The sequence below is a fragment of the Strigops habroptila genome, chromosome 3 (genome assembly GCF_004027225.2).
Source record: "Strigops habroptila isolate Jane chromosome 3, bStrHab1.2.pri, whole genome shotgun sequence".
Classification (NCBI taxonomy): Eukaryota; Metazoa; Chordata; class Aves; order Psittaciformes; family Psittacidae; genus Strigops; species Strigops habroptila.
In genome coordinates, this window is record NC_044279.2 from 75,923,830 (window position 1) to 75,946,554 (window position 22,725).

General features: G+C 51.9%; 3 protein-coding genes across 6 annotated transcripts; 1 reads left to right on the forward strand and 2 right to left on the reverse strand.

Moving 5' to 3' along the window:
• Window positions 1-466: 466 nt before the first annotated feature.
• On the reverse strand, window positions 467-4,317 carry C3H22orf23 (chromosome 3 C22orf23 homolog). 2 transcript variants are annotated; one of them, XM_030478693.1, is made up of 6 exons: window positions 4,055-4,317; window positions 3,730-3,792; window positions 3,229-3,405; window positions 2,394-2,528; window positions 1,135-1,235; window positions 467-825 (listed from the first exon to the last, which is right to left on the reverse strand). In XM_030478693.1, the coding sequence occupies exons 1-6, from the start codon at window positions 4,128-4,130 to the stop codon at window positions 721-723; spliced, it is 657 nt and encodes a 218-aa protein (XP_030334553.1). In that variant the 5' UTR covers window positions 4,131-4,317; the 3' UTR covers window positions 467-720. The 2 variants fall into 2 exon arrangements, 1 of the variants encoding a protein (XP_030334553.1); XR_003990460.1 differs by having other exon boundaries at window positions 3,623-4,284.
• On the forward strand, window positions 4,278-7,998 carry POLR2F (RNA polymerase II subunit F). The gene is made up of 5 exons (XM_030478694.1): window positions 4,278-4,374; window positions 4,539-4,608; window positions 4,751-4,881; window positions 6,076-6,147; window positions 7,805-7,998. Exons 1-5 carry the CDS (start codon window positions 4,355-4,357, stop codon window positions 7,893-7,895), a joined length of 384 nt encoding a protein of 127 aa, XP_030334554.1. The 5' UTR covers window positions 4,278-4,354; the 3' UTR covers window positions 7,896-7,998.
• A 3,148-nt stretch (window positions 7,999-11,146) lies between these two features.
• On the reverse strand, window positions 11,147-21,789 carry SOX10 (SRY-box transcription factor 10). 3 transcript variants are annotated; one of them, XM_030478692.1, is made up of 4 exons: window positions 21,488-21,789; window positions 19,878-20,337; window positions 14,017-14,282; window positions 11,147-13,621 (listed from the first exon to the last, which is right to left on the reverse strand). In XM_030478692.1, the coding sequence occupies exons 2-4, from the start codon at window positions 20,285-20,287 to the stop codon at window positions 12,906-12,908; spliced, it is 1,392 nt and encodes a 463-aa protein (XP_030334552.1). In that variant the 5' UTR covers window positions 20,288-20,337; window positions 21,488-21,789; the 3' UTR covers window positions 11,147-12,905. The 3 variants fall into 3 exon arrangements, with proteins under 3 accessions (XP_030334552.1, XP_030334549.1, XP_030334550.1); XM_030478689.1 differs by having other exon boundaries at window positions 11,147-13,627; XM_030478690.1 differs by lacking the exon at window positions 21,488-21,789 and adding an exon at window positions 21,074-21,458 and having other exon boundaries at window positions 11,147-13,627.
• Window positions 21,790-22,725: the final 936 nt, after the last annotated feature.

Sequence of the window (22,725 nt, forward strand, 5' to 3'; positions counted from 1 at the left end):
GAAGGCAGAGGCGGGGTACGTATGAGGTGAGCAAATAGCCATTTCCACGCTCTGTGGGAAGCGGATGGCTGTTCTGCATAGCGTGCTCTCAGGAACCAAAAAGCCACAGCAAGCCTGCAGCAGCAAAGAGCAGCAGGCACTGGGCTGAAGTCCCCTCTCCCTCCTCAGCTTTGTTCCAGATCAGCTGCCAATGAGAAGTTTGCTGATGCACACAATCCCACTGACCTGCATCAGTGCTGGAGGATAGTGTTTGCACAGGGCCACACGGCTACATCTTCCTTCCCCAGAGCCATTCCCAGTCGTGGGGACAGGAGCAGGTCACAATGTGGGTGGCAATACATGTATTAGCATTGTGCTGTTGCAAGAAACCTCCACCTCTCAGTGGATGGAAAGGAATGACTTGCTATCGATGGATTGCCACACTCTAAGGCATTCCATAGGCAAAAGGAGGCTCAGCTTTGTCACATTTGGTAGCCACTGTTGTGTGTTTTCATCTCTTTAATGTCATTGAGCAATAAGGGATCCAGTGTGAGGGCAGTATTTTACAACAGCTTTCTTCTGGCACTGGTTATGTACAAATTGCTCCTGCCTTCTGGCTTTAGGCAGCAGGAGGTGCTGCCCCCTCTGTGGGTACAGGCACAGACCAGCCCTTGAGACTTGGATTCTAAGAGTCTGGGAAGAAAAGGTGGGAACAAATTGCACTTGTGTTTTTCCCTTGGCCTAGTCATGGGCATCAGATTTGTTCCCACCAGGGAAGTCTTTTGTCATGATCTCTTTCATTTCCTCACTTCTCTTCTTGTCAAGGATCTCCATCTCACGCATTTTCTGCAAAGTACAAAGGGGAAGGGCTGAGCAGGGAGAAAGCTGGCAAGCTTGGGGTTTTTTTAATTCTTTTGACAATCCCAAGAACAAAAGTTCTATTTCCCTGATTAAGTTACATGCAGAGATGGAAAGAAAGCCTGAAAACCTCTATCCCCCATTCCCCAAATTCACGCCTGTCCTGCGCCATGAAGGGAAACAGTTCTCTGCCCACTTATCTACTCAGGTACCAGAGGACACTCTGCTTTAAGGTCTCTGATACTAGAGGTTCACACCATGTACTGTACAGCCAGAGGCACCAGCGCCCTCACGTACCTGTGAGATTTCGGTGAGGATGATCCTTCGATACTTCTTGCCCTGTCCTAGAGCTTCCATCTCTGCCAGGAACTCCCTTCTCTCCTGAATTTCATTCACCACTGATGGATAAGAGAAAACACTGTGGAAACAGGATTCAGATGAAAGGCAAGAAAACATGTTTCTGCCTAGATCTGAACCCCCAATTTCCTAGGTCTGTTTGAGCAGTGGTGCCACCAGGGGAAGGGTGATGTCTGCTGTAATGCCCATTTTGCTCATGTCATCAAAATACCTCAGTAGTCCCTTATACAATGTAAAATGGGAACTTTCTAGTTTTCTTTGTACCAACAATATTCTGTTACTTGTGGACAATTTAAACAGTCTGTGGATGGAGACAGAACCTGCTTAAAGCTGTTGAGGTTCATTAGTTGATACACGTCACCCACTGATGGCAACCACCTCTGCTCTCAGGACTAGCACAGACACAGAACATGAGCTGCCACTTTGCAGCACAGACCTGCAGCCAGATGGTCCAAACCTTGCCACAGTACAAAGCACATGAGTATTTCAAATGTGCCAAGGACAGTACTCGGCTTGCAACAAGTTCTAGAGGACACAGGGCACGCGTGAAGCCAGCCGCACTGGCTTCCCTATGGCTGGGACTAAAGCACCCCTTCTGTACGTGTTCTCCTAGCGTTGGCCACATCTGTGCTGCCCTCGCTAGCAAAGGGCTGGCTGGGATGTGCACACACACTGAAGATTCAAGCACAGACTGGTATTAGGCAGGTGTATTGCCATCCCAGAATACTCTGCAGGCCAAAGTCCATCAGTGCTTAAAATTCTGCTCAACATTTCAGCTGGAGTGAAAGAAAACAGCCCAAAGCATGGTCAGGCTGGTGAGCGTCATAGCCTACACTGAGTTACACTGGCTGGAAGGAGGACTGGCCTTACCTGGGCTTCCCGCCCAGGTCTCCCTGCACATCCCTCGGGAGCTTCCTGGCAGCCCAAGGAGCTTGAACCTGCCAGCAAACCTCTTGCAAGGTTTGCAAAGAAGCTTGCAAACCAAGGGAGCTTTGAAACTACCAGCAGGGTAAGTTCTCTGAGGATGGCTGGGTCACAGCACCACAGCAGCATTTCCTTTCTCTTGGAAACGCGGCTTTGTTCCTCCTTCAGCAATGGGCTTCATGTTTCCAGCCCCCTGGCCTGCCAGCCCAGCCCTTGGAGGGAGCCCACTTCCCAGGCCTCCTCCCTGCCTTCCTCCAGGGAACAGCAAGACGTACATTCTTCAAACCGGTCAGGCTCAGGGATCTCCTCTTCCTTGGTCTGAACCACCACAGGCTTCACCTTGTGCTCCACCACATCCTTCCCTGTTGCCAAGATGTTTTGGAGCCTTTGCTTCTCCTTTTCCAAATCTCCTGTGAATGCCAAGGGGAAAAAAATTATCATCAGCCTGTTTCCTCACAGAGGAGCCTGGCCACAGCGCTTCCCTGCTAAGGGCACCAGACCATTTATGTTAACGACAGACTGAACTGCACAAGCAGGGCACGGGCATAGAGAGCCAGCCAGGCTGTCCTCAGAGGTTTCATTCACATTTACAAGCTCAAAAATTGCACAGTGCTCCCATTTTATGCAGGGACTGTGCAAGTCATAGAATCATAGAACGGTTTGGGTTGGAAGGGACTTTAAAGATCACCCCCAGTCCCAACCCCCTGCCACAGGCAGGGACATCTTCCACTAGAGCAGGTTGCTCCAAGCCCCGTCCAACCTGGCCTTGAACACTGTCAGGGATGGGGCAGCCACAGCTTCTCTGGGCAACCTGTGCCAGTGCCTCAGCACCCTCATAGTGAAGAATTTCTTCCTAATGCCTAATCTAAATCTACCTTCCTTCAGTTTAAAACCATTCCCCATCATTACCTGTCACCCACCAGCCAGCAGGTAGAAGTCAGCAAGCGCTTACCATAGATCTTCCCTCAGAGATCCATTTCTAAAGTGTGAGGATGAACAGCAACTTGGATCCCTCCTGCCACCGCTGAGACTGCTGGCAGGGGATGAATGGAAGGGGAAGGGAGGGACCAGGTGGCACCTTTTATTTATTAGCCACGTTTGCCAACTTACGCCTTGCCCGTGGCTTGAATTTCTCTCGGACGTAGGAATCTCCCGCCTGGCAGACACTGGCAGGTCGGAGATGGGGTTTAGCAGAAAGCCTGCTCCGCTGATGAGCTGGTGGGGAGGAAGCAGGCGCTGTCTCTTTGCTAGGTGTGGGGAAGCACTGGAGGGGCAGGGTATCTCCTCCTGGAGAACAAACCAAAACCAATGTCAAGTCAGAGAGGATGGATGGATGGATGGATGGATGGATGGATGGATGGATGGATGGATGGATGGATGGCCCTGGACCACTGCCAGCAGAAGATCTGCCTGTTGATCCACTGCAGCACCATTAGTGAAGACCCCGTGTCACCCTGGTTGCTGGTGTGTGCTGACACCACGCAGGCTCTGGTCCAAGCCTCACCATTGCACCACGTTCCCCGGATGACCGTGGGGACCCTTCACCCCTGTCTCAAGGCGAGCTGCGGAAGCTCCTCACCACAGCACGGCAGCGGGAGGGCCACCACTCACGTTTCACACACTCCATCAGGTGTCGCCTCTGCAAATGCGTCAGCTTCGACTCCTCCATCATCGCTGAAAAACACGACATAGGGTGAAGATGGCAGCCCGGGCAGGGGCTGGGCAACCCACCCCGGGGCACTGCCCCCTCGCAGCCCAAACCGAAGGGGCAGATGCAGGTTTGGGAGACTCAAGCCGGGCCTGCCGGGTTCCACCCTGCTCCTCCGGGCGGCCGCGGTGGCACTTCGGGGTGGGGGGGTCTCCTCCCCGCAGCGAGGGCAGGCTGGGCCGGGTCCCGGCGGTGCGGCGGGGTACGGGCAGCCCGCTCCGCCGTTACCTCTAAGCAGCTCCCGAGTGCCGGGGCTGTACCGGGCTGTGCCACCCCCCGCCGCGGTGCCGCCGCATTCTGGCATGCCGGCGGGCCGGGCCGCGCCGCGCGGGCTGTGCCGTTATGCCGCGGGCTCTAACGGGTCCGTAGCGACCGGCGGTGGCGAGGATGGATGGGAGCGGGAACGGGATCAGCGCCGTGCCGCGGCGCCACGGCAACGGCACGGCCAGCGCCCTTCCGGCAACGTCGTGGCGAGCGCCCGGAGGTGGCGCCTACTTCCGCCGGGTGGGAAGGCAGAGGGGAGGCAGCATGTCCGATAACGAAGACAAGTGAGAGCGGGGACGGGCGGAAGGGACGGGACGGGGACGGCAACAGCAACGGAGAAAGGGAAAAGGAAAAGGAAAGGGAAAGGGAAGGGAGGGGAGGCGAAGCGAAGCGAGGCTGGTGGGAAACAGGCTCTGCCCGGCCCACGACGTGCGTGTCTCTCCCGCAGCTTTGATGGGGACGACTTCGACGATGTGGAGGAAGATGAGGGCCTGGAGGACCTGGAGAACGCGGAGGAGGTGGGTGCCCCGCGCTGCCGGTGTGTGGCGGCCCGGCTGGGCGGGCGGGCGGTGGGGCTGGGGAGGCTTCGGGGTGCTGCCAGCGCCGTGGGGCCGCGGTGGTGGGCGCAGCCGAGCTGCAGCGCTGGTGTGCTTCTGCCAGGAGGGACAGGAGAACGTGGAGATCCTGCCGTCGGGAGAGCGGCAGCAGGCGAACCAGAAGAGGATCACTACCCCCTACATGACCAAGTACGAGCGAGCCAGAGTGCTGGGCACCCGTGCCCTCCAGATAGCGTGAGTATTTCCCTTTGTATCCTGAGCATCACCGCATCCTGAGCATCCCCTTTCCTTAAAAACTTCCAAAGCTCATGTGGTCCCTTACATGAGCTTGCAGATCACCATCTTGATCACCACTGGAGCTCCTAGTTGCACTTGGAGGCTCTGTATCCCTCCTTTGATGAGAGTGTGGTACTTGTGCCTAGAGACGGGGGGTATTCACCAGCTGCGATGAACTTTCCTAGGTCACAGGCAAAATGAGTAGGGAACGTGACAAGCAGATCCTGGTTTCTGTCTTTCCTGAGGGAGCCAGTGTGGGCTGGAAAGCTCAGAACTGGTTTGCAAAAGTCAGCGTTGGAGGGAGGGATGCACCAGAACATCTTCGGTTGATACCACAGAGCCATAGGAATTGGGAATGAAATAAGCAACCTGAAATCTGTTTTGAGTGCAGTTGCATTGTGGCAAGCTCTAAGTTTTTTTAAGTATTTGAATTAGTAAGGCCTCATTTATAATAGGTAATATTTAAATCCTAAATTTTAGTCTAAGTGCTGCTAAGACTGGCTGCTCTCAACTTCATCCGTTTACCTGCCTAGACTTGTTTTAATAAAAAGTTTTGTGTTTTTTAAAAACCAACTTATGAGCAAGATTATTAGCAGCAAGGTTTGTCTGAAAGCACAGCTCTGAGTTCTGTCTTGGTTATATCCACCCTCAGAGTGATGCTTCTCTACATTGTTTAGAAGCTCATAGGTGGTGGTCAGATCTTTCCTTTGCTAAGTTGTTCTTTGCACAGGGTGCACTCTGTAAAGGTGTTTCGTGCACGTTCTTTCAACTGGTGGAAGGCCAGAAAAACGGGAGAGATGAGATGGGCCCGTGCCAGGTCTTTAATCCAAAACACTGGCCCCTGGTTCTGCTTCACCTACATATTCTGCCTTCAGTGCTGAATCTTGGCCAGCAGCAGCCCCCAGTGGCCTTACCCACACATAACGTGAACTTTCTTTGCTGCTGCTGTCCATGGGCAGATAGGGGCACCCATGTTTGCTCTGCTCTTACCACCCTCTGCAAAATGCTTAATTTTTGCTTTGTAGAAGTCGAGTGCATCATAAATCCAGCTTCTAGTTTCCCCCCAAATAAAGCCTTAGCTGTCCCTCTTCCTTCTCTCTGTGTTGATGATTGTTGATGTTCTAACTAATGATTGTTGATGTTGTGTTCCAGGATGTGTGCCCCTGTGATGGTGGAGTTGGAAGGAGAGACCGACCCCTTGCTGATTGCCATGAAAGAACTCAAGTAAGTCCCAGACTTTGGCGGTGAGTGTATTGTTGTATTGATTCCACTAAAGCCAGTGGTCCTCTCCTCATCCCAGTATTTAGCAGCTTATTTCAAGACAGCATTGATTCCAAGAACAGTGAGCACTACAGTTGCCTTCCCCTTTTTCCACCTTGGGACTTCCCCGCAGCTGCTGTCTCCCATCCTAGTTGCTTGTGCAAAGTAGTGATGATATGAGTACTCTCACCTCTTTTACTTTGGAATCCAAGTGTTCTTCATTTCTGTGATGAGAACCCAAGGTCCTCATCTTTCTGGAATCAGTTTAATTCCCTGAATGGAACTGATTTGAAGCAGCCATCTGAACAGACCTGTGTTCAAATGAAGTGCTGGCAAAAAATGAAATACGGGTCAGGCTGGTGGTGTGGAGACCCTCTTAAGAAGGTTCTTTTCCCACACCCTTGTACATTTGGCTTATTGTGGGGAGACACATCCCCTGCTTACAGAAGGATAAATAAATCCCTTTGGCTGTAGCAGAGGCAGCATTTGGCTCACCACTTACAGACCCACCTTTCCACAGCAGAGCTCCCAGGTGGCCTGCAGTTGTCCTGCATGGTTGGTGGCCTAGATCACATACAAGGATCCTTCAAGCAGAGCAACTGGACTCTGTTGCTGATCAGGTCCCTGTTCTTGAACTGAACTGTCCCTCTGCTCCCTCAGTTTCTCGGTGCATTGCAGTTGCTCTTGCAGTTTTTATATCTATTATAGCTCCCTTTATCATTGCCAAAAGCTCCTCAGGTCACATTCCTGATTTCTAAGCTCAGTCTGGGTTGTTTCTGGTCACTGTCTGAGTGTGAGCTCTAGAAGTAAGTCAGGGTGTGACAAAGTATAGTGGCATCCTATTCTGTGCCAAAATTCCATTGTCATTTTCGGCATGAGGGAGCTACTTTGCTACTAGAATAACAACAGCCCTGAATGTGATCACTAAAGAAATTGTATTACTTTTCAAGTCTGATATGGTTGAAACCTGATGCCCTGCTTAGATTCCAGACTGTCTGATTACATTCTGCTGACTTAAGTCTACTTCCATTAAGTTTAATTCTATTTAGCTTTTTCTTGCTTTCTAATTGGAAGCGCTGTTAGCACATGCTGTGCTCCACCTTAGCTGTACCAGCTTTTGGTACCTTAATAGTCTCTAGTTCACGTATCCTTCTTAAAATGTAACTGATGCTCTCAGGGTGCAAAATACTCCGTGAATAACCAGTTTGTTGTGAAGGTTCTCACAATTCTGCCACTTCTGTAGTATCTCGTGGGGAAAAATCTTCCATCAAACAAAAAGTTCAAGTCCCTTTATGATTTTTTTTTCCCCCTTATATTTGTGTTAGATGCTTGGTTAGATGCCTTATAGTGAGTTCAGATCACAAGGCTCAACTCCTGCAGCAGCAACAGAGGGCTGACCTTCTGTAGGTCTATGGTTGTTTCAAGTCTAAGGGCGCTCAGTGCTTTGCACTTACGAAAGAGAGAAGGTTGTTGGGACTTCTCTCTATTATATAATGCCAAATCACTGGTGTTAAACCTGATGAGTTTACTGAAGCCACCAAGTACCTCAGTTCCCATTGCCTGCTCAGGTGGTACAGTGAAGGCTCTGGCATTTCTGTTCACATCTCTGTCCTCCCTTCAGAGCACGCAAGATCCCCATAATCATCCGTCGTTACCTACCAGACGGGAGCTACGAAGACTGGGGTGTGGATGAGTTAATTATCACAGACTGAGCAGCCTCCAGCTATTGTTTTGGTTCTTTCCTTCTCCAGAGATGGTTCTATTTTTGTTTATATCTATGTAAATAAATTATACCCGCCCCCATTTAAAGTTAAATGTGTTTGGTTTTTTTTTTCCTCGCACCTTCTCTTTCATCTCAGTCTTACATGCCCAAGAGAAGACTTTCTTCTCTTTACCAGTTTGGTCATCATTCTTTTTTTCCGTGTCATGGGCTATGTTAATAAGATTAGGAAGCCAAGTGCCATGCTTTTCTTGCAGCTTGTTTTTCACCTGCCAAGGTGCAGTCTTGACCCTACCTGTTAGCTAGGCTCAAGACTGTGGTAACTATTTCCTCTTCTCCAGCACTGCTCCTCCCTGGTTATAGGACCAATAGCCAATTAAACTCTTGCTATACAAAAATGCTCTTGCTTTGGCTTCAGAAGGACTCCAGCCCTCCACCCCTGTCCCTTCTTAAAACATGAGTGCTGAGACACCTCCATTGCTTCCCTCTAAACAGTTGGGCCTTTGTGCCCTCAGCAGGTTGCTGTGGAAACCCCCAATTTCCTCTCTGGCCGGGGCTGGCTGTGGGGCTTCTCAGGAGTATCGTAGAGCAGCTCTCATCAAATCACCTATTGTTTCCGTGCTCCTGCTGCTTATCAGAAGTGGGGATCCCCTTTCAGTGGCACTGCCCCAGCCGGAAGCACGGTTGCCACTCACAGACCCACCAGCTCAGCAGTTGTAGGTTGCTGCTGAGCTTGCTCCTCATACAGCCCTTCTCTGACACGCGGTGGAACTGATGGTCCTAGGTGTGTGGGTGCTCTCCAGCTGTCTCAGTTGTGCGTACTTTAGTGGCTCTTATGGTGGCACAACTGTAGTTAAATCCTAGAGTTCCTTTAATCTGTAGTGTGATGGAAGATCAGTCATTTGTCCCCTTCAGGTAACTGCACTCTTGCCTCTGATGTGCAGAGAGGTGACATGCTCAAGTCAAGAGCTGGGTGGATGCATTACAATCTGCAAGGGCTTCCAGCCAGCCACTGTCTAGTTTTCATTTCTTTATCTGTGTGCTCCAAGGTTCTCACTCTGCCTAAGGAAGACCTGAGCTCTTGGGCCGAGTCTTTCTCAATTATCGTATTAAAAAGTGCTCTCGGAATTTCTGTTTTCTTTTTTGAGGAGAAGAAGGGGGATGGTGCACCTCACCTATGGTTTTTGCTTTACATTAATTATTCTCTTTATGCTGTTTCAGGAAGAATGTTTCCAACTAGTTTGTGTTAAAGCTTGTGCTTCTATATAAAGTGTGCATTCTCCATACTGTGTGTGTGGTCAGTGCCTGCACATGAGCATCCATGTCCCAAAGGGAGTTTACATCCAGCTGCCTGGGAACTCAGCTCATATAACCAACCATGACTGTCATTCTCTTACTGCTCCCTGTAAAAGCACCAGTCCATCCTTCCTCTGTTGGTGTGCACAGGAGGGGCTGGTTTTGGAGGGAGAAATGCCAGAGCTGAATGGGTCCCAGGTCAAAGGGAATGTGGAGATGCTTGCAGGTGTGGGAAGGGGGTCGACTGGGAGGAACACAAATGCTTCCTGGTCCAGGGCATCCTTACCAAGAAAAGGTTAATTTGCAGCACTGTGGCCTTCAGCCTTCTCCCCCCACCCTCCGTGGAATCCTTTAATCACGTTGGTGTGGTGAAATTTCAGCCCTGAAATGGTGCCTTTGTGCAATCGTTTTGGCGTCTGCCATGGAGCGCGGGGGTCGTTTTCTTGTCCTTTTTTTCTTTTTTTTTAAATGACTTCTTTGTTCCCTCCCGCCTCCCCTCCCCAGCCTTGCATCTGTATCAGATACGATTAAAGGGATAGGGAAGGATGCCGGGCCAGTTCTTTCTATGCTGCAAGAGGAGTGGTTAACCCCTCTGTTACCAGCGGCGATCTCAGTCCTGTCCTAGTTGTGAGGACCCTCCTAGATGAGAGGAGGCATCCCCTTCCATTAGGGAATGGTTGAGGCAGAGCTCACGCACTTTCTTCATTTGCTTTTTGAAGAAATGGAGAAGGCTACTTGTGTGGGGTTAAGAACTTTCTTTTGCTGCTCTTCTGTTCATTCACACCATGTCCCTTTGCTCTCCCACCCCTGTGACCAGCTCTCCTACCTCTTAACTCCACCACGGCTTCCCTTCTTCCCCACACATGCGCCTGACCTGCTCAGAGGTGCAGTATTTCCCTTCCAGACTCTTCCCACAGCCTATAATTTGTGGGTAAAGATTTCTCCTCTCCAGTGAATGGCCACAGTCCTATTTTGCATGGAATTCTTTAGCTGGCATTGCCATTGTTAGATCCATCGAGCTATTCTGCTGATGATGCTCTTGGCCCTATGCAGGACTTTGTCCAAATAGTGCTGTGAGTTTTAAAAAGCTCTGAACGTGTTCCACAGTTCCTAGACATCCTGCTTACTCTACTCATCCATAAAGCCTTCAGTGAACACAAAATCACTAGATAGATCACATGCGTCAGCATTGAAATGCTTTGCAATCAATTTGTGGTTGTTGTGGAGCCTCTGTGTTAACTGGGATCCTACCTTGCTACCGTTGACCTTGAGAGATGATCTTAAGCAGACCTGTACATTTTCTTTCCAAACATGTTCAGATAACCTCCCTGGACTTTACACCCCGGATGTCTTCTTCAAGAAGTAAGAAGGTGTATACATCTATTCTTGAATATACTATGTATGAGCATTTGTATTTAGGTTCTCATCTGTGGAAGGCAAGAGGCTGGGGTGTTGAGATTCTACAGACAAACTAATGGGTTGCTTCCAAATTACATAAATTTGTGTTTGTGGGGAGATTTGGGGGTTTGGGTTTTTTGAAGGTGTGTCATCTGCCACCTGGTGATGAGGAAAGAAACAAGAGAAGAAACCCCATGCTGCTATTCTGGAGAGCATTAACAACCACACTAAGAAATTCTTGGGTTAAGCACATGCAAAATGGTGCTCTTCCTAATTGTGTGTGCTGAATCTTAGCTGAAGAACAGAAATGAGTGTTACTACATTTCTCACTCAAGAAATGACTGGAGCTGGGGTGTGAACAGAAGATGAGTCTCATCTCTGTGAAGGAGTCTGGTAAGGCCAGTCAGAGTTCTGCCTGTGTGCTCGTCATGGCAGGCAGAGGAAGGCTGTGCACGGGATCCATGTGATGGTGGTATCACCCATCCATACACTTCCCTGGGAAAAAAACAGATGCTTGCAGGAAAGAGGTCAAAAACACCCAGACACATGAAAATGAAACTTTTAAGTTTATTATTCCATATGTTTAATGCAGAGTTAATGGTGCTAGGACAGCATAGAGACTGGAGAAAGGGAGGTGGGAGAGGAAGGTGCTACTTGCATAAATAAGGGGACAGGGCTGGAAGAGGTTACATGCGTACAAGGAGCAGACATTCTACGTGATCTTTTCAGACACCACAAGGATAAGTCATCCATAGCTAAGGGAGGCAGGAAAGGCATCTGACAGTCATATCAGCAGAGGGGTACAGCGGCACTGATCACAGTCCATGTTTGGTCAAAGTATTTTGTCTTCCTAGAGTGGAATATCCATTGGAAGGTCTCACAACATGTCTCTGCGATCAATTGCCAGGAGTCATCTTTTCCTGCAGCAACTTTTGTGCCAGTTCACTCCCTGGCATGACAAACCACCCCATTCCTGGAGGTGACAAAGAAGTAAGCAGACTGTCCACAGGTGTTGGGCTGAAAACAAGAGGTTGATCTGACTGCAAGAGCTGGTGGCTTCCAATTTGAAACCCAAAGGGGAAAACAAATTCCTTTGTACCTAAATAGGGTTCTCTTCTTTACACTCATCCAAGATTGGATGCATATGTATCTTGCTTAAAGCTGCAGGAGTATCTTTCCATCCTCAGCGTAGATAGGAAGGAGTTATTGGCCGACTGGAAGACATGATGAACAAACAAGCAGGGATGCACAGCCCATCAGCCTGAGTTCGGAGTGAGGGTTCAAAGAGAGTGTTGGAATCGACTTGGGGTGTTGGCAAGTGCATAGTAGCTTTCTTGGTGCCTCTTTGTTTCAGGCAGTGCACAGTCAGACATGGAAGAGCAAGCACCAAGTTTGTCTAGAGGTTATTTGGGATACCGAAGAGACTAGAAAAGACTGAGATGCCAGAAATGCCAGGCATAAATGAACAATATAGAGTAATTGTAAAAAAGGAGGATTCACCCGCAGCACCTTAGTGATTCACTGGTCCTTCCCCACTTTTGCACCTCCATACATGAACACGCAGGCTGTGATATGAGTAACATTAAGGTTCCCGAGTCCTATGTATTGTTCAGGCAGGCCTTAAAATTTCCATGCAGGAAAGAGTGTGGGATTAAACAGAGACAAGATGGAGAGAAGAGGTGGGAAGAAAAACTAGGATGCAGCTGTGGAAATCAGCAGGGAAGCAAGCGTAGGTTGGTCTTCCAACAAAGTTCAAGATTCATGCGTGTGTGAATCTTAGGCAGGACTGTTGCACAACACTGATCACAAGGAAGCCGGCCATGCTGTCCTCCTACTACTCCTCGCATAACAAGTTCACCAAGGCGGAGTAACCACCCTTCACCCGCAGCAGGTGACAAAGTGTTGGCCATTGCGGCCTGTTGGAAACACTTGCTAACTTCCTGGAGCAGTTTGGGGAGGGGAACGAAAGGACAGTCTCTCTCATTGTACAGTCCAGGGTGCGCACAACGAAAGCCACCATGGACCAGTCACTCCATGTCTAGAATCCTCCTCATCTAGAAGGCCAATAAGGTGTTGCAAGCCAGTCGTGTGGCCTGCGTGCGTGAAATTGGTACAGGGCGAAAGGACGAAAAACCTTCCTCTAGGTGGGTGAGCCAGCGATAGCCGGGGTCAAGAAAGGCACTTCTGTATACTCAGTGGGTTCTGGTGGCTGGATGGCACTGAGTGACCTCGGAGTTCGGAGGCTCTTCTGCCTGTGCTGATTCTTCGGAGCCTTTCCGTCGCTGCTTCGGTCACCGTTCCCCATTCCCTACGGTCTGGAGAGAGTCGTATACACGGGCTGTTCCCAATGTGTGGGGCTATGGGACTGTGGCACGGAGGGTGCAGGGTCAGAGATGGCAGTGTAAAGGGGACGTTGGGAAGGTCCCATATAGGAGAAGGCAGAGTAGAGGCCAGAGGCTTGGGTGGAATGGCTGTAGTAGGGTCCCGAGGGCTGGTGGTCCGGGTAGTCAAACTGTGGCCTGGAGATGGAGGGGAAGGCTGAACCGTAGTGGGGCAGACTCAGGGATGTGTAAGCTATCTGGGAGGTGGAGGGCTGGTCAGTGTAATGACCTCCAGGGGCGGACCCCTCCGTTTTCACCTGGGCCTTGGAGTCCACCACCGATGAGGTGGCAGTGGACAAGGAGACTCCGTGCTGCTTGGAGATCCAGGCAGAGTGTCCGCTGGCTGCAGCCAGCGCGCTCCCCAGGCCATAGCCAGCAGCCGCCGCTGCCGCGTAGCCCCCAACATGGCCTGGGTGGCCGGCGTGTCCGTTGGGCGGCAGGTACTGGTCAAATTCATTGACATCAAAGGTCTCCATGTTGGACATCACTTCATGGCTGATCTCTCCGATGTCCACATTGCCGAAGTCAATGTGTGGCTTTCCCCCTTCCCCCAGGGAACGCCCTTCTCGTTTGGAGTCGGCTTTGCTTGCCTGCAGCTCGGTCTTAGGGGTGGTAGGAGGTGTGGGGGGCCCGTGGCTCTGACCTGCAACTTGAAAAACATTTTGAGGAGGAAAGAGAGAGAAGAGGTGAGTTACTGCTTTATGCCTGGCTTTATATACAGCCCAGCTCCACTCCTCCCAGTATGCCAACAACCATTAGGCTGGAGACTTGAGTGGAGGGAGAGAAACAGCCAACCAAAACCAAACCTTTTTGTATTTTCCTGTTGAAAGGAAAAGGAGAGTGCAACAATACCTTGCCCGACCAGAGGAATTTAAGCGCCCGTGAAACTCAGGCACATACCACTGACTCCAGCAGTTTGTTGGGTCACGGGCAACGTGTGAACCACATCACTGAGGCTTTCACTGAGATGACTTGTTTGTTGTGAGCCTCTGAGTAGGCTGTAACCTGTCAGCAGGATTACAGCGATTTGAGACTCACCTGAGGAGTGATCTGGATGACCATCGGACATGGGCGACCCTTCGCCGGGATGCCTGTGATCCAGGTGGGCGTTCTTGTAGTGGGCCTGGATGGCAGCAGCCCCGCCAGCCTCCCCCTCCACTTGGCCTTCACCCTCGCCCTGTGTGGCCTTGCCGTTTTTCCGCCGGCGGGGCTGGTACTTGTAATCAGGATGGTCCTTCTTGTGCTGCATCCGCAGCCGCTCCGCCTCCTCGATAAAGGGCCGCTTGTCACTTTCGTTCAGCAGCCTGCAGAGGCCAAGGTAGTAAAGAAGAGGGGAAGGAGAGGGGCAGGTATGTCAGAACCCACACACACACCTATACACAGCATCGTGGGACACAGCGTGTAAATCCAGATGTCAGGGTGTTGCCCCATTGAGAGCATTTCCCAGGCCAACAGGGAGAGCTTGGAAGTGTTTTCAACGTTTTCCTCCTCCTTGTTAATTATTAAGCCCTGACACTGGTTGCTGCCAGCACTGGGTCCCCCTGCCTCAGCTGCGTGATGCTTCTCGCCTCAGTAAGTTCAACAACGCAATCTTACATTGCCCAAAAGCAAAGTGCAGCCTTTCATAGCTGTGTAAAATGAGGCCGGAAGAGCTGTTTCCAAGGGCTTTGGGCAAATTAAGAGCAGTCTGGATCATCCTTCGGAATAAGGCAGTGTGGCACACCCTTGGTACCTGTAGTTGTGCCTCCCGCATGTCTCCTGCGCTTCCCCAGACTGTATTTATTCCAGTTTAACCTCCCACCCTTCCATAGGCTCTGCTCGAAGTCTGAGGCTCTGCTGAGCGCAAATGGCAGCAATTGGTGTTGGCTCCACAGTACCCATGTTGCTGCATGGAGCCTGCTGCGCCTATGAGCATCTTGCAATATCCTAAAAGGGAACTGAAGAAAACTTCAAAGGGGGGAAATTGGTGCATTCTGCTATACCTGGAGCTTCTGCTCACCTTAGACATGGATAATGCGAAAGGATGAACCACAAAGGACCAGCCCTTCTTGAACTTAGTCAAGCACTTGTAAAAAATTTAGCTGGTACATTGCTAGCCTTGTAGAAATAGCTGAGCTTTGGTCTCTGCATGAAAAGCACTGCAGAAACATAAGCTCCTTCTCTGTATTCCTGCCAGATCATGGGCTGCTCTAGTTAAAATGGACTCTCCACGGAAATGGTGAAACACACATCCAGGGTGGCTCAGAGCACTGGAAGATGAGATCAGCCTCATTGCTCAAGCCTCTAGCAGCGTCTTAGCTGGAAGCACTTCAGTTTCATTTTATGATTTTTCCCCTCAAATACTCTTGTGACTCAAGGTTATCCTGCTTCCAACCAGAAACCAGTGCTCTCAGAAGGAACCGATCTTCCCATGACTTGCAACTCCAACAGCCGTTAGAAATGGCAGGGCTCCCAAATGGCAAAAAATCCTCCATTTATGGGATGTTCATGCCTCTTTCTCCCCAAGAAAAGAACTACCTGGCAATGAGGTTGTGCCAGCACCTTGATGCCCCTGAAGCCCTTAGCACTAAAATGTGACCAGTTTTGTTAAGCTGTAGGCACTGAGGAAAAAGGCCTGAACTGGCCTGAAAAAAGACAAAGGGGAGGCATGGCTCAAGGAGCACGCAGGGTTGCCAGCAAGTAATGGGTTGGTTCCTAAGCACTTCCTGTCCCCCTGCTCCTTGTGCATCCCCTCGGCTGGCAGCCAGAGGTGTATGGCATGGGCTGGAGCCCATTACAGTGCTGACCTGGATTCACTCCAGGCAGCCTGAGCAGGTCGTGGCCACACACCACATTCCTCCACTGCCTTAATCCCACAGATTAAAGCAATTGAGCCACTGAGAATCCAACACCAGCTTTTCTGTCTCCCTCCTGCCACCATACACTACACTCACACATCCCAGAGTGCTCTAATCCCACAGCCTGTGTCCCTTCCAAAGGGACATCATGGCCAACCATTGTAGGCATTGTGGACTGGAAGGCAACTTTGCCTTGGCAAAACCTTCATCCTTGCAGAATGCCTCGTCTCCATGGGAGATGGAGAATACAGGCAAAATCTGCAGCCTCACAACCCAAGACACTTCAAGGCTTCCTGCACGCCCAGCCCAGATGGTGCTAAACTTAATAAGATGCTGTGGTTGAGCATGAAAGGTCTCTTTCTATGTGGGCACCTCTTGGAGCGAGAGAGCTGTAGGCCACGGACAGTGGCACCAGCAGGACAGTGGCAAGTCCACTCCCCACACCCTTGCCTTCTTTCCAAAGCTGCCTGCTCCCTCCTCCCCCTGGCTGGGATCAAGGCTCAAATCGGCTTTAGCAAAGTGAAACTGGTGCAAGCAGGCAAAGGCCAGGAGATTTGGGGGGATTTGGATTTCACTTGCTTCCTGCCTTCCCCCTCCTGCCCCCCACTCTCCACAGGCTATAATGCAAAGGAATCTCGCACGAGCAGAGAAGTTATGGATCACAGAGCAAAGCCCTTCATGGGGTTTAACCGAGCCCTCACCGCCCTCCCCGACACTGAACGCTCACCCCAGAGCTGAGGGGAGAGGGGCAACCACCCAGTGCCCTGCCCTGGGAGGAGAAAGAAGGGCTAAAATCTTTCTGCCCACCTCTTGTAGCCTCCCCTTCTGCCACCTGGCATTGCATGGTGACTGGCACGGCAGCCAGAGACCTGACCCTGTGCTGGGACTCAGCTGCTGATGAGTCAGTGTGGTGACAGGGTTAGGCACCAGGGCTGATAAAAGGCAAGGGCTGGCTGCAAGCAGAAAGTAGCCAGGCGGGCTCTCCTGCACGTCCTCGGCCCTAGATTCTGTGGATGTGACCTTATTCCTTGGGTGCTGCCCCATCGTCATGCAAATAGCCCTCCACTGGGTCCCCTCGCTCCTCCCTGCGGAGCCTTCCACCCCTTCTTCCTGTGCCTCCCTTGTTTTCGGCCCTGGAGGTGGTGCTGGCTGGCATCTTGGCTGAGAGTCATGCCGACATTTTCAGCTGCCGGCCTCCATTTGAGAGCTGCTCCCTGTCCCACCCCGGGGAAGGAAAGCAGCCAAAGCGAGATTTCATGACTATCAAGCACAGAAACCACTCTTCTTTTTGGTCGACGTTTGGTTTGTTGACTGCACCCCTCACACACCCTGAGCTGGAACAGACTGGGGGAGGTGGATGGGGCCATAAGCCCCCCGGCACCGCACCTGGGGGTAGTGTGGCCATCAGGGCACGTCCTGCAGCCCTTCCCAATGGGGACTGGGGCCCATGGAGGACATGGCGGTGGCACAGAGCTGGAGCAAATGAATAAATAAATACCTTAAATAAATAAATAGCTTAAATAAAAAGCTGGGGCCATTGCAGCCCATTTTGCAGAGCTGGGGTTATCAATCAATCTGCTATTGCCTTTTAAGATTTCCCAGCCTCTGCCATCCTCGCCCAGCACTGATCGCTGTGGACATGCTTGGCTTAATGGTGGTCTGCAGGCAGTCTCCATGCTCGCCAGCACTCATCCCTCTGCATAACATGCCCTTTACCTGTGTAAGCTCAGAGCAGCCATGTGGAAATGTGAGTTGTCCGCATTTTCCAAAGCACCTAGCAGTATAGGCTGTTTGGTTTGGGTGGCCACCTTGTAAGGGTGAGGATATGCAAACATCCAGGGCCCTTTGCAGGGACCCGTGTCAGATGTTTGAGACAAAGCCATCCAGAGCAAAACCTGCCTGCTTGCAGCTGTACCAATGGTTAGGAGCTGTACCTCAGGGGTCAGCATAGATGTGGGCAGTGGGAACCTCAGTGAAGACCCAACTGTACCATGGCTGGAAGGCAAGACTCAGGACTACTATCCTGGTAATCTTTGGGCCACTTCCCCTGGAGTTTTGTGGGTTGATATTTCCCCCCAGCCTCACAGAAAGACACACGCACATGATTCTACCCAGGCTAGACACCGACTGCGCCCATAACCCTGCTTATTCTACTGTATGGTCCCCATTGGGGCAGACACAGCTCAGAGAGCCACATCCTGCACTAGGGACGCTCAGAGACGAGACGCATTCAAGCAAAGCAGCTATGTGGCAAACCCAGGAGCACGCAACAACCCCAGGCATGATCCTACAGGCTTCTCCTCCTGACCCATGCTCCCAGACAAACACCAGGGCATCTTGACTATTGTCCAGCGGCACCGTCCCCCTGCTCCAAGTCCCATGCAGCCAGCGGTGATATCCATGCCCTGGGAGCAGGGGGGCAGTCGGGTGCATGAGTGCGGCCACAGGCTGGGAGCTGTATCTCCCTGCACTCTGAATGCAACACCTAAGGAGGGTTTCACTGCTCTGCTGTGTTTTCAAGGGCAATGCAATGTCCAGAGCAAGGCCGTTGCTCTAAAATCTGGCAATATTTAGCAATAAAGGAACAATACCTTGAAATAACACTTTGGGAGTGAAAAAGGTGGGTTCCCCCTGCACACATACCCCTTCCAGCACAGCTTCACAGTCCAGAAGCGGGCAGCAGAGTGGTATAGGGAAGCGAGTGGGGAACAAAGTGGGAAAGAGCAACAGATGAGACGTCTCCAATCACACCCTGCCTTCAGCTTCACAAAGAAATCCCTTTGCTGGAGTTACAGTAGACATTGGCAGGTCGGGGTAAACGGGTTGATGTGGCAGAGGGAGAAGTTAGAGCCCAGTTCCTTCTGAACAAGAAGGTTTGAAATCAGGAGAAGACCTTGCCATCACCTGCTGGATGGGGTATGTTTTGCTTCTGCTTAGAAATATGTCTCTTGTCCCACACAAAGTTGAGGGCTTCTCCAGGAAATGCTGTCAGGGCAGGAGAGAGAATGAGAGGGCCCGTTTGCGCTGGTTGGTGCAAGGCAAGGAGGGGGAAGGTGCTGGGGACTTTTAGCAGAAAGTGTTTGTAACAGGTTGGTGGGGTTGTTGGCAGAGACCACCAGATGGGAGAGAAGTGGCACAGCCAGCCTGATGTGCTTGGCTTGGGCACGACGGCTCTCTGCACACCCAGGGGCTGGCTGCCATCAGGGAGGGCAGCCTGTTGATCTGCGGAGGAAGAAGGAGCGGGCTGGGGAGGGTACCTAAGAGATCCGGGGATGAAAGTGGGCACAACAAACTGGTGGGGCCAGAAGGACAAGCGTGTGTGTGCCGGCAAGAAGGAAGGGCATTTCTCTGGGTGCAAAGGGAGATGGTTTGAACCAGCATGTTGCAAGAGAGCCTGCTAAAACTGGGAGTTTTGCAGGTGTCTTCATTTCTGCTAACTCTCAGCCCCCCTTTCTAGCAGGGTCTCTCCTTGTCCATCTCGCTGCACCTGCATTGCCTGCCAGAATTGGGACTGTCCTGGGAAGGATGGGAGCAGGACTCTGGCTGCCTGGCTTTCTTCCTCTGACCTTCCTCCTCGGCCATAACTTGGTTTCCCACTTGCTCTGTGGCACTGTGCAGAAAACAACCCCGGCATTGGGACCTGAGTTCAAATAGGCTTGAGGCAGCCACCAGTGAGTTAAGTTGGATGGGGCTCAGCCCGGTTCCTGCTAGTGCATGACTTGGCCCAACAGAGAAGGTGACTCAAGAAAACAAGATGTCCCCTGGCAGCCAGACAGGAGAGGACCAGGACGAGAGCGTCCTGGTCAGGAACAATAGGGGAAGTTAGTGGGAAACACATGGAAAGGTCTGCTACCCAGGATGGAGTTGAGCTGTGCTGAGGAAACCTTCATACATTCAACTACCACTCTTGCCCCACCACCAACTGTGCCTCCTGCAAGGAGCTCCTTACCGGGAAGGAGAGGAAGCTCCTAAGTCTCCATCCTTCCACATTACCGCACAGTCCTCTCCAGGCCACCCCCAAACCTTAGCCCCCTCACTCCTCTTCCGCCTGTCCGCTCTTACCTCCAGAGCTTCCCCAAGGTCTTACTGAGCTCTGCGTTGTGGAGATGCGGGTACTGGTCAGCCAGTTTCCTCCGGGCAGCCTGTGCCCAGACCATGAAGGCGTTCATGGGCCGCTTGACATGGGGTTTGCTCTTGTTACTTCCATTGACCCGGACGGGCATGGGTACCAGGGTCCAGTCGTAGCCGCTCAGCACCTGGCTGACCGCCTCGCGGATGCACACCGGGAACTTGTCGTCATCTGCCTCCGAGTCTTGCTGTTCCTTCTTGACCTTCCCCATCTCCCCGTTCCCAGAGCCAGCAAGGTGTGGGGAGTTGTCTGATGCCATGGAGGGCCCTGGCGAGAGGCAGTGGTGGTCTTCAGAGCCCACGGGGCTCATCTCCACCTCTGAAAGGTCTTGGTCGTCAGCCATCGTTGCGCTCGAACTCTTCTCCCTCTTCCTTCTTGATGTCCTTCTTCCCACTGGGGAGGGGAGGGAGGAAGACAAAAACAAAGGAAAGAAAGGAAAGAGGAGGGGAGAAAGAGAGAAAAGGAGAAACAACCACCAAATCTGAAAGGGACTCCAAGGTCTCTGGAGAGCTGACCACGAGGCAGGGGCCACTCAATAAAAGCGCAAGCAAAGCAATTGCCGTGCACACCGCAGAACCCGTGATCCGTGGGGGTTGGGATGGGTCGGGGCCCCTGATTAATTGGGATATCGCTCCCTATCTCTGCATCGTGTGGAGCTGACGTGCAGAGGGGCCTGTGGCAAAGGGATAAGAAGGGTTGGGGACCTGAAAAGGGAGAAACATGGACCATCCTGCCTGGGTGCAGATCCCCATGGAGAGTGAGATAGAGGCTACAAAACTTGCGTGGAGAATTGCCCCCCTTTTTTGTGAGGATGTGTGGGGAAATGCCAGTGCAGTACCCAGGGGGAGGTAAGGGAGGGAAAGTGCCAGCACTATATCCATAAACCAGAAGGGATCAATATCCCAGCTACCGGAGGAGCTGAGCGGGCAGCAGCACCAGGCAGGGAAGCAGCCCAGGCTCCAGATCCGCACCTGGAGAGCCTGACCCTGGCGGCGGGGACACCCCATCCCTCATCCTCCTCTTGCAGCTCATAAACCAAAGACTTAAAATACATCCACATTGCATGCACACCTCCCCCCGTCTATATGTATGTCTGCATACACATATTCACATTCATATATATATTTACAGGTACAAACACAAGCCAAGTTTAACTTTGAGACAAGCCAGGGCTATGGGTTGCCTGCCCCACACACTCCTCCTCTCTCATTCTGTCTGCAGTCACCTCTAAAAGTCCCTGCCGCCGTGCAGCAAGTTCCCCCCTTGGAGAAAGAAACTCTCTAAAAATAAAGGCCTCTTTATCCCTCCCATCCAGAAAGAAAAGAAAAAAAGAAGAAAGAAATTAGGAAAAAAAGAAGGGATAGAAAAGCATGCCTCTGGCTTAGCTGGAAAACAGCAGAGCAAAGGCTGCTATCCATCCCTCCAGTTCCAGAGGGTGACACGGACCCTCGCTGGGGATACTGGATAAAGTAGAAGTAAGGGGGGAAAGAAGCGGGAGTGAAGGTGTGCGCGTGTGCGAGCGGGCTCAGGTAGGGAAACTTACGTTGCTGGCCGGTGCGCCGGGCAGGTCCTGCAAGGGCTGTGATTTGTATTCCAATAGCCCCCTTGTTCTCCCTGCCAGCCCCGGTGGCGTCGGGGCACGCGGCGCGGGGAGGATCTCAGGCAAGTGCCATTCCTAGAGGGAGCTTGGTTTTTACTAATACCCCGGCTGGATGCCTCTCGCTGGCTTTGCTGCTTAGCACCGGGGGAGGGAAGGGCGGAAGGTGGAGCCAAGAGCTCCTCACAGCCAGAATACAGTCAGTGGGGGACGGCAGGGAGGGGACACAGGCAGCCCCCAACCCCACCTCGGCCGTCGGCATGTTCCCCGCTTGCCCCTGGTGCCAGCTTCTTCATGAGAGCTGGTAGTGTTGGGCTGCCCTGGGCGGCATGTCCACCCCAGGGGTGGTGCTGGAGGATCCAGCCCCAGGGGTTTGAGTGGTGGGGTGCTGGAAGGGGTCTGGGGTGGTTTGGGGAGGTGGGTGTGCACCCCAGCGCTGGGCTTCCTCTCCTTCCCCCTGCTCCTGGGGAGTCTGGTGTCCCCATGTGCCAAATGAGGCCCTCGTCCCTGTCACAGAGTCTCATGGGGACCCCACTGTGCTGCAAAAAGTTGGCCAAGGACCCTGGGGTCAAGATGCTGCCAAAAGGGCATCCTCATTCATGCCTTAGTGTGCGGGTTGGGGAAGGGGATGAAGAAGTCCAGGGGTGTCCTGAGGATGGAGGACATCAGGTCCAGGGAAAATACTGCGCTGCTGGACAGTGGATACCAGTTTGAACCTTGTTTTGCACCCAAGGGATGGGCTTGTCATGTGTTCATTTCAGTGGGGTCTTGCCAAGGCTTTGCTTCCTCCAATGTGTTGAATTGCTCCTGAAGGCAAATGTGGGGTCTTTCATGAGGAAAGGGAGGTGTCTGGATGAGAAGGACTCTCACTCTCACTCGTTCTTGCTGTTGTGCACTGGGACATGTAGACTACACTCAGCACTCAGTGGGTCAGGATATCGTCACATCTTCCATTTTCTAGCTCACTTTCCTTCCCAGATGCCTCTGCTAGTTGGCTTCTTCAGTTTCCTTTATCAGCAGGGCTGGAATACACCAATACCAACCCTGTAACCATGAGAGGTCACCCACAAAAAGTCCTATGATCCTCCCAGATAATCCCCAGTGAGCAGTAAGATAAACCTAGTTCCTGCCCCAGCTCCTCACTGGAGAGTCAGCCTCAAGGTGCTTCAGTGCTAAATCAGAAA